This window comes from Mytilus trossulus, chromosome 6 (genome assembly GCF_036588685.1).
Source record: "Mytilus trossulus isolate FHL-02 chromosome 6, PNRI_Mtr1.1.1.hap1, whole genome shotgun sequence".
NCBI lineage: Eukaryota > Metazoa > Mollusca > Bivalvia > Mytilida > Mytilidae > Mytilus > Mytilus trossulus.
The window spans coordinates 24,201,592-24,217,804 of record NC_086378.1 but is presented as its reverse complement, the minus strand read 5'-3'; the positions used below and the strand labels follow the sequence as shown (position 1 = coordinate 24,217,804).

General features: G+C 31.1%; 1 protein-coding gene across 3 annotated transcripts in view; it reads left to right on the top strand.

Moving 5' to 3' along the window:
- The window catches only part of LOC134720960 (electroneutral sodium bicarbonate exchanger 1-like), a 30,109-nt gene extending 18,971 nt beyond the window's left edge, over positions 1-11,138 (top strand). For all 3 annotated transcript variants that reach the window (XM_063583582.1, XM_063583580.1, XM_063583581.1), the window contains 7 exons: positions 265-337; positions 1,034-1,102; positions 3,427-3,753; positions 4,780-4,845; positions 5,149-5,262; positions 5,792-5,913; positions 10,801-11,138. In XM_063583582.1, coding sequence (XP_063439652.1) covers positions 265-337; positions 1,034-1,102; positions 3,427-3,753; positions 4,780-4,845; positions 5,149-5,262; positions 5,792-5,884 — 742 coding nt within the window. In that variant the 3' untranslated portion in view covers positions 5,885-5,913; positions 10,801-11,138. The remainder of the gene's footprint in view (positions 1-264; positions 338-1,033; positions 1,103-3,426; positions 3,754-4,779; positions 4,846-5,148; positions 5,263-5,791; positions 5,914-10,800) is intronic.
- Positions 11,139-16,213: the final 5,075 nt, after the last annotated feature.

Below are 16,213 nucleotides of genomic sequence, written 5' to 3'. Positions count from 1 at the left end.
ATATGTAGAGTTGAAAATATGAGTGTTATTAATTGACAAGTTACTATGCAAGCATACACTACATTGTATTGGCGTGTTTCTATTTATCGCGATAGTATACATACCGGGAGTTGCGTGAAAATACACTCACCTAAAAAAAGTATACTTATACATTAACTTAGAATTAGATATGAGTTTTATTTCTTAACATTCGCTAGTGCGTAAAGTATATAGCGATTACAAATGCAGTATCCAATATTTTGTAAGAATATATACGTTGTTTAGGGAACAGCGACTGACTCCTCTGGTTATCGCAATCCTGAACGGGTGTTCTGTCTTTATGACTAAAATGTTACAGGTATGTGAAACAGTTACTCTTAATTTGTTTACCAATAATTGCGGCTAAATGTTTGTACACATTGTAGTAATAAAGAAGGTGATTGTGTAAATTTCAATTAGACTGGAACTCAACAATGCATTGATGTTATACATGATACTGACAACGTACAGTCTTCAACAAGGGATATGTTTGTTTTCTTTTCGCTGAGCTCCTGATCGCCTGCAATCTAGAAAATCATTATTTCGGTTATATAGAGCATCAAATTAATTAGATATTATAAAAAAATAAATTCAAAGTATGAATATGCCAACTTTAGGGTAGATATGATTTTCAGTTTTAAACTGGATAAATAATTCAATTCGTGTATTTATTGAAATCAATCCAATACAGTCTGTTTTGAATGAGAGAACAATAACTAAAAAAAACAACAACAAAAAACAAAAAAAAACAACCAAAAACCCGAACATAACAATTCAATTATACATTAATAATTGCAATTCTTTAACTCAATTTTTACTTTATTCTTGTTAATGGATAAGTTATCAACGGCACACAATAAAATGATAGCATGCATGGTTCCCTTTTTTGTAAATGAGTATAAGAATTACATAAAAAAAAATAGTATATTGATATACAAGACATATTAAGTAATTGCAATAACTATTTGATAAAGGCGGGAATTATACTGAGGGTTTTGTGCACTTCCCGTTTCAGCTTGTACCCATGCCTGTTTTATATGGAGTATTTATGTACATGGGAGTATCAGCTTTCCGGGGAATGCAGGTATCCACCTTGATAAATACAATATTGCATATTGAATAAAACACGACAACATATAATTCCTTTTACAACATATCATAACATACACACAGTAATCATGGTTATAAAAAAGGGGCAAAAGATACAGAGGAACAGTCAAACTAAAAAAGACAACCTCATGGCTAACAAAGAAAAAGACAAACAGACAAATAATAGTACACAAGACACAACATAGAAAAACTAAAGACTAAGCATCGCGAACCCCACCAAAAAATGGTTGTTATATCTTGTGCTCTGGATGGGGAAGCAGATCCTGCTCCACATGTTTCATCGGCGTGTTGCTCATGCAATACAAGTCAACAAAAGAAACGATACAGGACTTTGAAGTAAAATTTATCAAAAAATATCAAATATAAAACAAAATGAGATACACTATTTTAAAAAGCTTTCATTTGCAATGTATGCACATATGATAATGAAAATCAAAACCTGTCGAAAAGTAACTAAATTCTGTGAAAACGTTCATAGGATGCAAATTGTTTTTGCGGAAAGTTGGATAGAAAATCCACACACAGTTTTTTAAGTTCTAAATGAATTTTCAAATTTGTTTAAAATTATTCAAAAAGCTAATCAAGTTAAGTTCATGTTGTACCTAATGGGTTGAAATTTTTTTTTTCTAATTTTTGGTAAAAAAAATGTTTTTTGAAATTTAAAAAAAATGCTAAAGAAAATTTGTTTTCTTCGTTCTCAAATCAATGCTTTAGATATGGAAAAAACACACTGTAAATTTGGAACTTTTGGATAAGTTTTAAGATTGTTACAGCTTTTTTAAATTAACTTTACACATACTGTCTATAGCAAATTATTTAAATGTATACATTTTAACAATTTTTTGGGGGGCCGAACTTTGCTTTAGAAATATACGAAGAAACTGTATGATATTTAAAAAAGAATAGATGGCAAACATTGTCTTTACCTTCAAATGAGAGGTTGGCATCATTAGTTAAAACTTCTCTTTTAAAATTGTCGTTTTATGCAAATTACGTCAAAAAAGTTAAATTTCGCCAAATGACGTCATGAAAACAAAAAATATATTTTTAAAAGGATTTATATTTCCATGATCATTAAGTATTACTACCTTTAATATTGGTCCTATAAACGGAAAACTTTATCTTTAATTTGAAAAATAAATCGTGTATTGTTTCTTTTGTTATAAAATTGAAAAAGGAAATGGAGAATGTGTCAAAGCGACAACAACCCGACCATAGTGCAGACATCAGCCGTAGGCCACCAATGGGTCTTCAGTGTAGCGAAAATTCCCACACCCGTAGGTGTCCTTCAGCTGGCCCCTAAAAAATATGTATTTTAGTACAGTGATAATGGACGTCATACTAAACTCCGAATTATACACAAGAAACTAAAATTAAAATCATACAAGACTAACAAAGGCAAGATTCCTGACTTGGGACAGGCGCAAAATTGCGGCGGGGTTAAACATGTTTATGAGATCTCAACACTACCGTTATACTTCTGGCCAATGTAGAAAAATAAACGCATAACAATACACACATTAAAATTCAGTTCAAGAGAAGTCTGAGTCCGATGTCAAAAGATGTAACAAAAGAAAATTAATAAATGACAATAAGACATAAATAACAACAGACTACTAGCAGTTAACTGATGTGCCAGCTTCAGAACTCAGTCAAACTGATTGAAAGATTATGTCTTCATTATATGAATATCAGGCACAATCCATCCCGTTAGGGGTTTAGTATCATATCTATCATAAAATATATGAGAAGAACTAGTATATTACAAACCCGGTAAAAAGTCTAATTCGATAGGTCACACTCTTGAGAAGGAAGGGGGTTGTATTTACGACAAAGGATTATATCAGATATATCATCGATATCTGTGAAACGAAACGGTTATGCATGCATAACATTTGATATTATTTTATTAAACGTTGTTAAAAAAGGGAAGAGAGTATAAATTTAAAAATTATCATCCATTAAAAGCGCATTCATAGAAGTTATTTAATTTGTGATTAATTTATGGTGAACAAATATTTTCATTACTTCATAAGTTTTATTTATCCGTTACATAATGGTTATAAAAAAATATATAAGTATGGATGGTTGTTTTGTTCGTAAGTGTTGCTCAGTCCTCACTTTTTAATGTTGTGTTTTTTTTTAATGTATATGTCTTTTCGTCATTTTTCGTTGTTGTCAATGGCATTTTCAGTTTATATCGATTGAAGAGTTTTGTATGTCATGGGTTTTTCTAGTTTTTTCGTCTCAGTATTAAAAAAGTTGCACCGAAATACATAAATATTCTTTTTTTTCCAGTTTAAGGACCGTTTTTTGATAATGTTTATGCCAGTAAAATATCAACCAGACAGAATGTATCTTCGCCATGTCAGGATCAATCGAGTACATCTATTTACATTTTTTCAAATTTTATGTTTGGGAATACTATGGGCCATTAAAGCTGTAAAAACAATATCGATTGTTTTTCCTGTTATGGTACTCGGAACATGTTTTGTAAGAAAAGGAATGGAAAGAATTTTTACAATGAATGAATTAAAATGGCTTGACGACCAGAACTTAGAAGACAAAATGATGAAGCAAGAAGATGCTGGTGAATTGATTGTTGAAGATGATGACGAAGATGACGTAATACTATTTGCATTTATTATTCCCGTCTGCTTATTGTTTTGTTGGTGTCAGTCTTAACACAGATAATTAGTCGATGATATTGAAATAGCAATCATTGTTAAATATAATTTTATGATTTAAGGTTTGAGATGCTTACTCAAATTTGTCAATATAATGGAAATGTTAACAACTGTCAAGTGGGAGTTTAAAATAGCTATTAAACCAGGTTTCCCATAATTGAATGTGTGTAGGAGTGCGATATCTTTTGTTGTATTTATTTTTATGAATAGAATATACTAACAAATATGTCATTCTAGAAGTTTGAAATTTTTGGCTAGGGTTTTTTATTCGATTATGTCGAAATTGAGATAGAATCGCAAAAACATTCACTGACGAAATTCTTGTTCTTTTATGAAAATTAGAATCATGGACATGGAAAGCGTGTCAAAGAAATGTGCGAACAGATTTTGCATTAGAAATGGAATAAATAGTTCTTGAATATTCATTGACAGACAGATATAATATATAATTAAGGGTAAATTATACCAAACAGAAATATCAAAATATGTAAGGAATATGTTGCCTTTGTTATTTTTTACTCGTGTTTATAATAATATAAGGGTTGTATCGTTATCGTAGTAATTGCCAATTTGTTCGTCCGCCTAATTCCTGAGTCCATAACTGTATTATAAGGAAATGTAAATGTACTTAGTACTATTGTGTAAGCTTTTCTAATTTAATGTATGAAAATTATATCTTATAAATAAAATTGAGAAAGGAAATGGTGAATTATCTATATAGGGTTATCAGAATACAAAAAAAATCTTTGCTTTCTTTTTTAATTTTCTTACATAAAAATAACCGTTGATAATTAAAACTAGAAATGTGTATGACAAACAATATATTATTTTCTGTTGAAGGTATCTTTGCTATTTCTGTTTATTTTATTATTATAAGAATGACAATTTGGTGGACATAAAATTCAAATATATAGTTACTATCCATAATGTTGACACTGTATCAATGAATAAATCTTTATTATAGGCTTTTGTTGATGAAGGCCCAATAGAATTTTTAAAGCAGAGCAAATGCAGAAAAATAAATTCAACCGTAAGTGGAATTAAAATAAACATTAGAAATTATTGAATATTACTGAGGTATTTTCTGCACAAAAAAAGGTGGATATATATATACATGATATATGAAACTAAATTATAAGTGTCTTTTGAATTGTTGAAATCATATTTTTCTAATTCCACATCTTCTTAATTTTATATGAGCAAGATAATGATTAATTTTCAGATGAATATAACGAACTTGCACTTTTATTGGTGTACATATTAATGGATTCAATGCGACATTATAGATAAAATATGCAATTTTCTTTTCAAACTAGAAACATTTTCATTGCAGGGTAATATTTCATGGTATCTTAAACGTGATTCAACATCAACTGGTAGATCTAAGGAAGATATTTTAAAAGATTGTCCAGTAGAATTTTTAAGGAACTATAGAAGACAATCAACTGTAAGTTATGACTATTTTTAATTCTAAATTTATGCAAAATTGGATTTTGTAAGAGAAGGGCATTCAAACTCATTAGTCGAATAAATTGAAAAGGCATTTGCATTCCAACAATAAAAAATACAACCAGCAGTAAAAATACCATTTTTAAATCTTTCTGTTAGTTATTTCAATTTGGTGATGATTTCAGGTGTCCTGGAATGGAAGCATATCGTGCTCCACATGTGTATAGAACATAGTTATTGAAGGTACCAGGATTATAATTTAGTACGCCAGACGCGCGTTTCGTGTACATAAGACTCATCAGTGGCGCTCATATCAAAATATTTATTAAGCCAAACGAGTGAGACGTTGAAGAGCATTGAGGATTCAAAATTCAAAAAAGTTGTGCCAAATACGGCTAAGGTAATCTATGCCTGGGTTAAGAAAGTTCCTAGTTTTTCGAAAAATTCAAAGTTTTAGTAAATGATGATATCAATTATAGTCAAATTATAATACTAAACATTTATTTACAAACTGTATTCTTCTGCAGGGAAGTTTATACTGGCATCCCAACGATAATACAACAATACACAGAAGAGATAGAAAAATAGATTTCAAAATAGATGAGGACAGTATCATATAATACAAGAGTGATAAGGAGGCTTTTGCTTTGTATGTACGATTCTTATTTGTTGGAACACATATCTGATTTCATATAGCTGTGTAATTAGTATTGTTTGTAAAAAAAATAAAAAATTTCTCAATTTAATCAATTATGAGCTGTATGTATGAACATAATATTGCAAACTACACTAATAACATTTCATTACATCCGGGACAATCAAAATAGGGATATCAGCATTTGGTTGTAAGGATTAATTACTGAAGTATGATATTGATAATTGAAATGTTATGAAAAGAGCCAGTATAACATGAAAGGTGACAAAGTAAAATTATTTGATATTTGATTAAAAAGCAGTTATCAAAACAGTTTTAAAGGAAGAAGAATACTGTTGTTTTGGGTTTTTTTTAAAGTAAAACAGGTTTTTTTTTTAGAATATTGCTGGTAGACTTTTCATGGGATTTAGAACTTAAATTCAAGAATCACCTTCGTAAAAAAAGACAATTACCAATTGGAATAGAATTTCTAAATTAAACAGCACAAATTTGTTGAGGATAATTTAAATAGATTTTTCAAAATGCAGAAACGAATTATTAACACTTTTATAAAAAAAAAAATCCCATTTAGAGTTTGCAGGAAAGGTAATGATATATACATCTAATCAAAATATGTTTAACATGGCTGCTATATCATATTGATCACTATTGTTATTTTCATTTCTCTAACTCTATGTAAATTTATCCCTTTCCGAACCCATTGTATAAAAAAATTTAATCAACGTGTGGTTGCTGGTGATCTCAAAAGATCATTGGATGATTTTGAGGGTCATGACCTTTTTAGCTAACTGAATGAATCAAAATATGATAACAGGTGTTAATGAAATTGACAACTTCGTGCAATGTGAAAGGCACTCGAAGGGGATTTTCGGTTAACAAAAAAAGAAAATGTCTTTTTAATCATTAGAGAAACAGATTCTTACATAGTTACTCGTTGAATATTAACGGAGAAATAAGTCAAAATGCATGTCAAAATGACGAATTGAGTGAACCTTGCCTCGAAATTGTTTAATTTCTCGTTAAATAGTTTACATTGTACAGAAAGAAAGGTACGGGAAGATAGATATTGACACGGAGATTGCAATTTTATTTATTATGAGCATCTCAATAATTTTCTCTCTGTGTATGGAACAAAAAAAATGGGTCATGTCAAAATTGAACTGGCCGGTTTCGTCAAAGTATACAACCCGGTTTCGTCATTTTCAAAAAACATAACCCGGTTTGGTCAAATAAAAAAATCATAATCGCATTACATTATAATTGATTATTTAACTTCAGCGTTCAAAAGGAGTTTTGTGGGTCGTTCGAAAACAAGTTCGTTCACCGAACAGCGGCTTATTATTTATACGAGTCTCAGATTCAAATAAATAATAAGCAAATTCCTACTCTTATAGAACACGAATATTTTAATTTAACTTTGAATTCCGAAATTTTTTAACAGCATATTGAGATTAAAGCTCTCTAAATATGCGTTTTCTATATGAGTTATGGGAAAATATGTTAAACATGTTTAAACTTGAAATTAAAGCTTACGGTCTTAAAAATCGAAAACACAATTGATATGTGATTTTCTCGCACAAAAGAATAGACACCTTTATAAGTAATCTAACCATTCAATGTATGTAATCTTTATACAGGAATCAATATAGTTTTGGCAACCAAAGGTGGGGTCGGGGCGTGCAACCTATACGTCATCTTGATTCGCCACTTATCTTATAAAGTGTATACCGAATTAAAATATTGTAAGAAATGAGAAAACATGGACACCCGGGAAATCGGATTATGTGAGTTAGATTATTTTTATTATAATTAATGCCGAATATCAAGTTTTTTTTTATCGATTTCTAAACATTTTTTTCAAATATATATAAAAGTTATATAGGAAAATGATAAGGCAGACAAATATACAAATAAATCGACTTGGCCGATATCCTAATAAAACTTATTGACCTTTTATTACGACTTTTTTTTCATTTCTTTGCGTTTTTACACGCCCGTCCCAATTTTGACAGGACCTATTATTGTATACACCCGTCTGTCCGTCCGTCCTTCCATCCGCCCGATTCTCCATCTTTCAGTCATTCGGTCCGTCCGTCCGTCCGTCTATCTATCCGTCTGTCCAGCATAAACATGTCTCACCGTAACTTCAGGACAGCTTATCTTATTTTCTTAAAATTTAACATAGTTATTTCTTATAATGGTCAAACGATCTGTAAACATTATAGTGAAAATCAAATTAAATCTTTTTGAGTTACAGAAAATGTAAGTGAAACAGGAATGTGTTTTTTTTTTAAAATGTCCCGCCATATCTAAAAAACGAAGTATTATAACTGCATCAAACTTTATGCACTTCTTAGTTAAAAGGCAAGCCAAAAGTTTAGATTGAAAATGGCAGGATAACAAGTTATGTAAAAAGGGAATAAACTACTACTTAAAAAAGCACAGAATAAAGTGAAAAAAAAAAAAGCAGGACAGAGATAAAAACTGAAAACAAATGCAGGACAATATCCCCCCCCCCTAGCCCCCTTTTTCATTCTTACAATAAATTAGTAGCTTCCTAAGAGTTATCTATAAATAACTGAGGCATAAAAAATAACAATAACAGATCGTTTATCCTCAATGATGTTTTTTTTCTAGTATGATTAGACCTGCTAGATCTGTATCGAAAGCCTTTGTTGCATACTTGGCAATGACATTGGGCTACACCTTTCTTGTGCTTTCCTGTCACATGGTCAGTTAGTAGGTCTTTCCGGTGAAATCTTTTAGGGCACATTGAACACAGGAAACATTTAGCATTAAGAGTGTTACACACTTGCAAGTGCCTCTTGTAGGAACCTTGGTATGTGTACTGTTTATTACATTTTCCACACTTGAAAGGTTTATGTCTAACATGCGTGTTCATGTGACAGATCTTGCATTCATGTCTCCTTTTCTCAGTGTCAGAGTGACTTATTTCATGACGTCTGTGGCCACTTTTTGTTTTTATTTTTTTTCCACAAAAACAGCAAACAAACACATCTTGATCATCGGTCCTGTTGACTGCAGTTGAAACAGCTGATGAGTTTTCATTGATAAGTTCATGAAATGACTCATCTAATGTCTCAATTGTAATGTTTTCTGTCATCTGAAATAATAAAAAAGCAACAAATTATTTAAAAATGTCTATCAACATGAAAAGTTCATACAAATTCCAAGCGACAACAACCCGACCATAGAGCAGAAAACAGCCGAAGGCCACAATGGGTCTTCAATGAAGTGAAAAACTCCCGCATCCGGTGGCGTCCTTTAGCTAGCCCCTTAATAAATATGTATACTAGTTCAGTGATTGTGGACTTCATAGTAAACTGCGAATACATGTATATTTATTATATTTAAGGGATAATTTTAACTATGATACAAGTTTTGGCACAAATCGCGAATTTACTATACATACAGGCTCTGTCATAAGACGAGTGAAGGTTAATTCATCATTTTTTATTATTTGTACTTTTTTTTGTACTGTTTGTGTCAGCGACAGCACTTTGACTCAATCCATTCCCGAGTCACACGTTTGTAATTCCATGGTTGTCTTTGGTTGCTTTATACCATATGCGACTTGAACATAAAATAGGCAGGTAGTTTTCTTGTTTGAATTGTTTTACATTCATAATTTATGGCCCTTTTATAGATTGCTTTCATGCAGTTTGTGTGTTTTTCTCATTGTTTAAGGCATACGCTGACCTAAACTTGATTAATTCAACATCATTTTTGTGTCTAAAAGAAAGTTGTCTCATTGTCAATTTTTATGGGATAAGTGGTTACCGTCACTTCTTCTAAATAAGACCTAGATATAAATGACGATCATGTTTTGCAAACCAACGTTTATTCACATTGAAAATACAAAACTGTCAGATATTGTTTTCGAAAGTTATCTTTAAGTTTCAATTGAATTCGAACTGTAAAAAAATGAATTTGAACTGTAAAAATAATGTGAAAAACATGCCTAGGAAAATAAATGTGCTTACCAGAAACAAAATAATAAGATACCAGTGTTTGCTATTGAGTATTTATATTCCATTTAAAATTAGTTTTAAGTTAAGTGAAATAAGGGATACGCCTTTCATTAGGAAAATGTGTATTATCATAATTAACTATGTCCAAAGGTGCCCGTTTAAAATAAATTTTAACACGCCAAGTTTACTTTACAATAAATATATATTTACATTCTCGAAAGACAATGTTCAGATCCGTGCCAAAGTTGCTTTTCATAAATTGTTTGTGAAAATTTAAAAAAAAACCCGGGTGATATATATAGACGAAACCGGTTGATTGTGTAATAACAACATTGACGAAACCGGTTTATTTTAATTTGACATGACCCTTTTCTTTCGTTCCATACACAGAGATAAAATTATTGAGATGCTTATACTAAATAAATTTGCAATCTCCGTGTCAATATCTATCTTCCCGTACCTTTCTTTCTGTACAATGTAAACTATTTAGCGAGAAATTAAACAATTTCGAGGCAAGGTTCACTCAATTCGTCATTTTGACTTATTTCTCCGTTAATATAGAACGGTTGTAGAAAATATTGCATCTCACAATAGAAAATAGTTTTATATGTATATATATTCTTCGATATCATAGTGATAGTTACTCGTGGATTATCGGATTTATCCAATCTCGATAGTTAAATTATAAATTTTAAAGTCCTCGCCGAGGCGGCTCGGACTTTAAAATTGATAATTTAACTATCTCGATTGGATAAATCCGATAATCCACTGGTATCAATGTAAGAATCTATATATACCTGTCATATCAAATTATGCATTTTTTATTTTCAAGGATCAAACACTTGTAATTACTAGTAAGTACTTTTACTTTCTATTGTTCTTTTGTTAGGTGTGACGGTTGTGGATGGCCTTGGCTATATACCAGGAGATGGCGTATTATACTTCAAAATATATCACATTGTGTTGCAGCCAGCTATAAAACTTAAGGATCTTTTAAAGTTATATAAAAGCATAAATAACCTAACTCGAAGAATTACAGCGCCCCCTTACGGTCATTGTCCTCCAGTGGAGTGATCGTAATATAACGACTGGATTATTCGGGTTATAAATAACCATGTAAATACAACGTATCATGCAATGTTATATAGGTGAAAAGGATATGTATGGGATGACAAAACATCATTTGCCTAGATCTTTTCAATAAACAATAAACATATCTATACATTATTATTATAAAATTTGCAGATGTTATAATTTTATATGCCAAATACTCAATAACGGTAAACATATAGCCGTGATAACAATTGATCGTCTTTTTTCAATTTTCAAGTATGTCTTCATTAAAAAAATAACCACAATTTAACATTAATTTTAAAACAGATTCTTGTTCTTGGATTTTATCATGTTTATTTAAACAGAATGTTTTCGTTATGAAAAGGTCGGAAAAGTAATAGTTGTCCCCCTTTCCCATGGCAATTACTTGGTGTCTGGTGATTCCCGTTCTACATCTATTTTTAAAAGAAATTAAAAAAAACCCAGAGCATCGTAACACATTATAAAGATATGCCTCAAGATTGTATATGCCAATTAAACAACGCTTCACTAGAATCGAAATGAATAAGAAGAACACAACTGTAGGTTACTGAAGGGCCTTCAACAATGGTCAAAATCAATACCGTATTTTAGATTACATAAGACCCCCTAATTGCAAATAAGTAATTATTTTAAACGAGAAAACTCACGGCCGAAATATAAATAATATAGTGTACAGCAACTAACGAAACTTCTGAATTGCAGGCTCCTGACTTAAATAAAAGCAAAAGTAGTATATCGCTGTTCAAAGTTCATAAATTTGATTGAGATCAAATAAATCTGAGTTACAAACTAAAACCAAGAGAAACACATCACCTATAATGGGAAAACGGAACAACAGAAACACTAAATTGCAACAAAAACAAATATCAACATACATAGAAACGAACAATTTGATAAAAAAAACGTACCATTTTCCTTACTTGGTATAGGAAATTTGATAAAAAAAAGTTAGGGTTGAACACTATGTGTCAGAAATACAGAACAAATAAACGCAATAACACTCAAGACACAGATACAGAATGTGGCGACGCCAAACTAGATATGGTCATCATGTGATATGAATATTCGGTATACAGGAATTTCAAGAGCGATCAATCTGAAAAATGCACCACTTTGTCCGCTTTCATTAATTTAGACCTTAGACAACATATCAGGAAGCTTTTATGTATAACCCTAGAAATACTGCGATTTAATTTCATACATATAAATGAGGAGATGTAGAAGGTGTGCAAATAATTTTCACTATGTGTTACAATATATGAATACTTTCGATAACTCAGAAGACGGATCTGAAAAAAAAAAAGCATCACACCGAATTGCATAGCTACTCGAATAAAGCGTGAATCCAAATTCCATGTGATTCTGAATCTAGTTGTAGATAAAAAAGCGACGACAAAGGACAGATAACCGAACGGACTCATAAACAGGAGAAAACAAAGCCGGGGTATAAACAATTGATTGAGCATGCTCAATTCTGGCTGTTAAGTAGATATAAGATTGGTTTCAATATAGTTTATGATCATCCAATTCGTTTGGCTCGGTCTTTACTTTTATGGTCTATTATATGCTGTGCTGTGCATACGGTTGTTTGTCGAAGCATTTTTTGCAAAGATGTTTTCGGGTTATTTTTGACAAATTATGACTTAGAATGTCCGTTTTGTATCTCTACCCCCGTTAATGCATGAACAATCAAAGACTTGTTGGACAATGGTTCAAGTATAGAAGACGTTAACTCTTAGATTAGACTGACCATGATTGAATATATAAATATATGTTACAGATGACCATAAATACAATCCAGTAGTCAGAAAAACAATACCACTACCCTCTTTTGTAGTAAATGATAGTTAAACGTTAGAACTCAACACAGAAGTTGCATGGCATGAACAACATGTGAATGCCATGAGCAACAGGTGCAAACAATTGAGCAGGAGTCATGTATCCTTTCATCAAACCAGATTAAGCAGGGTTTCTAGTTGGAAAGTTTTTGATTTTTTCAATGTATTTGGTGTATTTGTTTTAGTTTGGTAGCTGTTGTGGTAGCTGTTGTGATCATGTGTTTTCTGTATTTCAACGACGTCTCCATTATTTAATCTACCTTTCAATGTTGTTTTTTTTTGGTTTAAATTTGTATTTTAGAAAACATTTAGTCAGTTTTCGATTTATAAATTTGACTGTCCCTCTGGTATCTTTCGTTCATCTTTTACCATAGACTCTGAGTTGATTACATACATTAATTAAAATCCGTATAAATGATACCGCAACAGTACCAAACAGTTATCCCCAATTCAGAAATGTGACAGTTGTTGTCCGTTAGATTGAGATACTTCAATTTTGCCATTTGATTAGGTCCTTTCGTTTTTAATTGTCCTCGGATTTCAGTATTTTTGTGATTTTACTATTTTTAAACTCTTGTTATAGTCTTCTCTATGTTGACCACGTCCTCTGTTGCCTCCATCTCTTACAGTCTTAACTATTACCTGATGTTTTGTCCGCGTCTTCTCATGTTCCTGTTTCTTTGTCCACGAATTTATGTGCACTCTTAATTATCACAAATTGTTAACAGGATTTTTTTAATTGAAGATCTAGACCGATTGTGCTCTGCTATTTGACAATCCAAGTTGGTGGAAGGCACCCAATCTACGTTAAGGGCAATAACTCCTTAAGAAGTCATCCAATGTTTTTGGTCTTATTAGCATTTTTTTGTAGATCTTGTATTGATGATTTTTTTTGCCATTTACAGTTTCTACCTTTCATAATAATCTCTATGAAATTCTTGAGATAATGGGCAACCAGATGCTCCGCAGGGCGCAGCTTTAAACGACCACAGAGGTTGAACCCTGAACGGTTGGGGCAAGTATGGACACAACATTCAAGCTGGATTCAGCTCTAAATTTGGATTGTGATTAAATAGTTGACACAGCATAGGTTTCTGACACAGAATGAATGTGGTCTAATGAACTTAAAAAAAAAATTTGCCTTTGAGCAATCACTATGCTGTTGAATATTAATCCTCTCAAAAAAATGTTTGAAGAAATTTTCTTTTTATTTATGAAATCTGAAATGAAAAAAATTGACCCCCCAATTTTTTTTCACATCCCCCTTTCCCTTATTTCAAAACTGATCTCAATTCAAATTCCTAATGAAGTTTGCAACAATAACTACTCATTTAAATACATCATAAAATATTAAAATGTAAAAAAAGTGCTTGTTATCACTGACAATGACCATGATGACTGAATGGTAAAGATTGTTTTAATCTATCAGTTGGTAGTAAAAGTGAATATACATTGAATATTGTATAAAACAATGATTTAAGTTGATTCAACTACTATTCTGGACAAAGAAAGATAACTCCAATTGAAATCCAATTGGAATTTCTTGCTATTGCACAATATTGCGCAATTAGATATTTCTTGGTATTGTGCAATACTGTGCAATTGAAAATATTTGCTATTGAACAATACTGTGCAATTGAAGATTTCTTGCTATTGCACAATACTGTGCAATTGAAGATTTCTTGCTATTGCTGAATTTATAACTGTGCAATTGAAAATTTCTTGCTATTGCACAATACTTAATATAATAATTTTGGATCCTGATTTGGACCAATTTGAAAACTGGGCCCATAATCAACCAGATGCTTCGCAGGGCGTAGCTTTATACGACCGCAGAGGTTGAACCCTGAACGGTTGGGGCAAGTATGGACACAACATTCAAGCTGGATTCAGCTCTAAATTTGGATTGTGATTAAAAAGTTGACACAGCATAGGTTTCTGACACAGAATGAATGTGTTCTAATGAACTTAAAATTTTTGTTTTCTCTTAGAGCAATTCACTATGCTGTTCAATATTAATCCTCTCAAAATAATTTTTGAAGAAATTTTCTTTTTATTTATGAAATTTCAAATGAGAAAAATTGAACCCAATTTTTTAATCACATTCCCCTTTCCCTTATTCCAAAACTAATCTCAATTAAAATATTCTAATGGAGTTTGCAACAATAACTACTCATTTAAGTACATCATAAAATAAACTGTAAATAAAATGTAAAAAAACTGCTTGTTATCACTGAATGGTAAAGATTATTTAAATTTATCAGTTGGTAGTAAAAAGTGAATATACATTGTATATTGTATATAACAAAGATTTAAATTGATTCTGGACAAAGAAAGATAACTCCAATTAAAAAAAATTCTTGCAATAAGATATTTCTTGCTTACTATTTTGGACAAAGAAAGATAATTCTAATTAAAAAAAAATTTGCTATTTCACAATATTGTGAAATTAGATATTTCTTGCCATTGCACAATACTGTGCAATTGAAAAGACTTGCTATTCCACAATACTTAATATAATAATTTTAGATCCTGATTTGGACCAACTTGAAAACTGGGCCCATAATCAAAAATCTAAGTACATGTTTAGATTCAGCATATCAAAGAGGCCCAAGAATTTAATTTTTGTTAAAATCAAACTTAGTTTAATTTTGGACTCTTTGGACCTTAATGTAGGCCAATTTGAAAACAGGACCAAAAATGAAGAATCTACATACACAGTTAGATTTGGCATATCAAAGAACCCCATTTATTCAATTTTTGATGAAATCAAAAAAGTTTAATTTTGGACCCCGATTTGGGCCAACTTGAAAACTGGGCCCATAATCAAAAATCTAAGTTCATTTTTAGATTCAGCATATCAAAGAACCCCTAGGATTCAATTTTTGTTAAAATCAAACTAAGTTTAATTTTGGACCCTTTGGACCTTAATGTAGACCAATTTGAAAACGGGACCAAAAATTAAGAAGATACATACACAGTTAGATTCGGCATATCAAAGAACCCCAATTATTCAATTTTGATGAAATCAAACAAAGTTTAATTTTGGACCCTTTGGGCCCCTTATTCCTAAACTGTTGGGACCAAAACTCCCAAAATCAATACCAACATTCCTTTTATGGTCATTAACCTTGTGTTTAAATTTCATAGATTTCTATTTACTTATACTAACGTTATGGTGCGAAAACCAAGAAAAATGCTTATTTGGGTCCCTTTTTGGCCCCTAATTCCTAAACTGTTTGGACCTAAACTCCCAAAATCAATACCAATCTTCCTTTTGTGGTCATAAACATTATATTTAAATTTCATTGATTTCTATTTACTTAAACTAAAGTTATTGTGCGAAAACCCAGAATAATGCTTATTTGG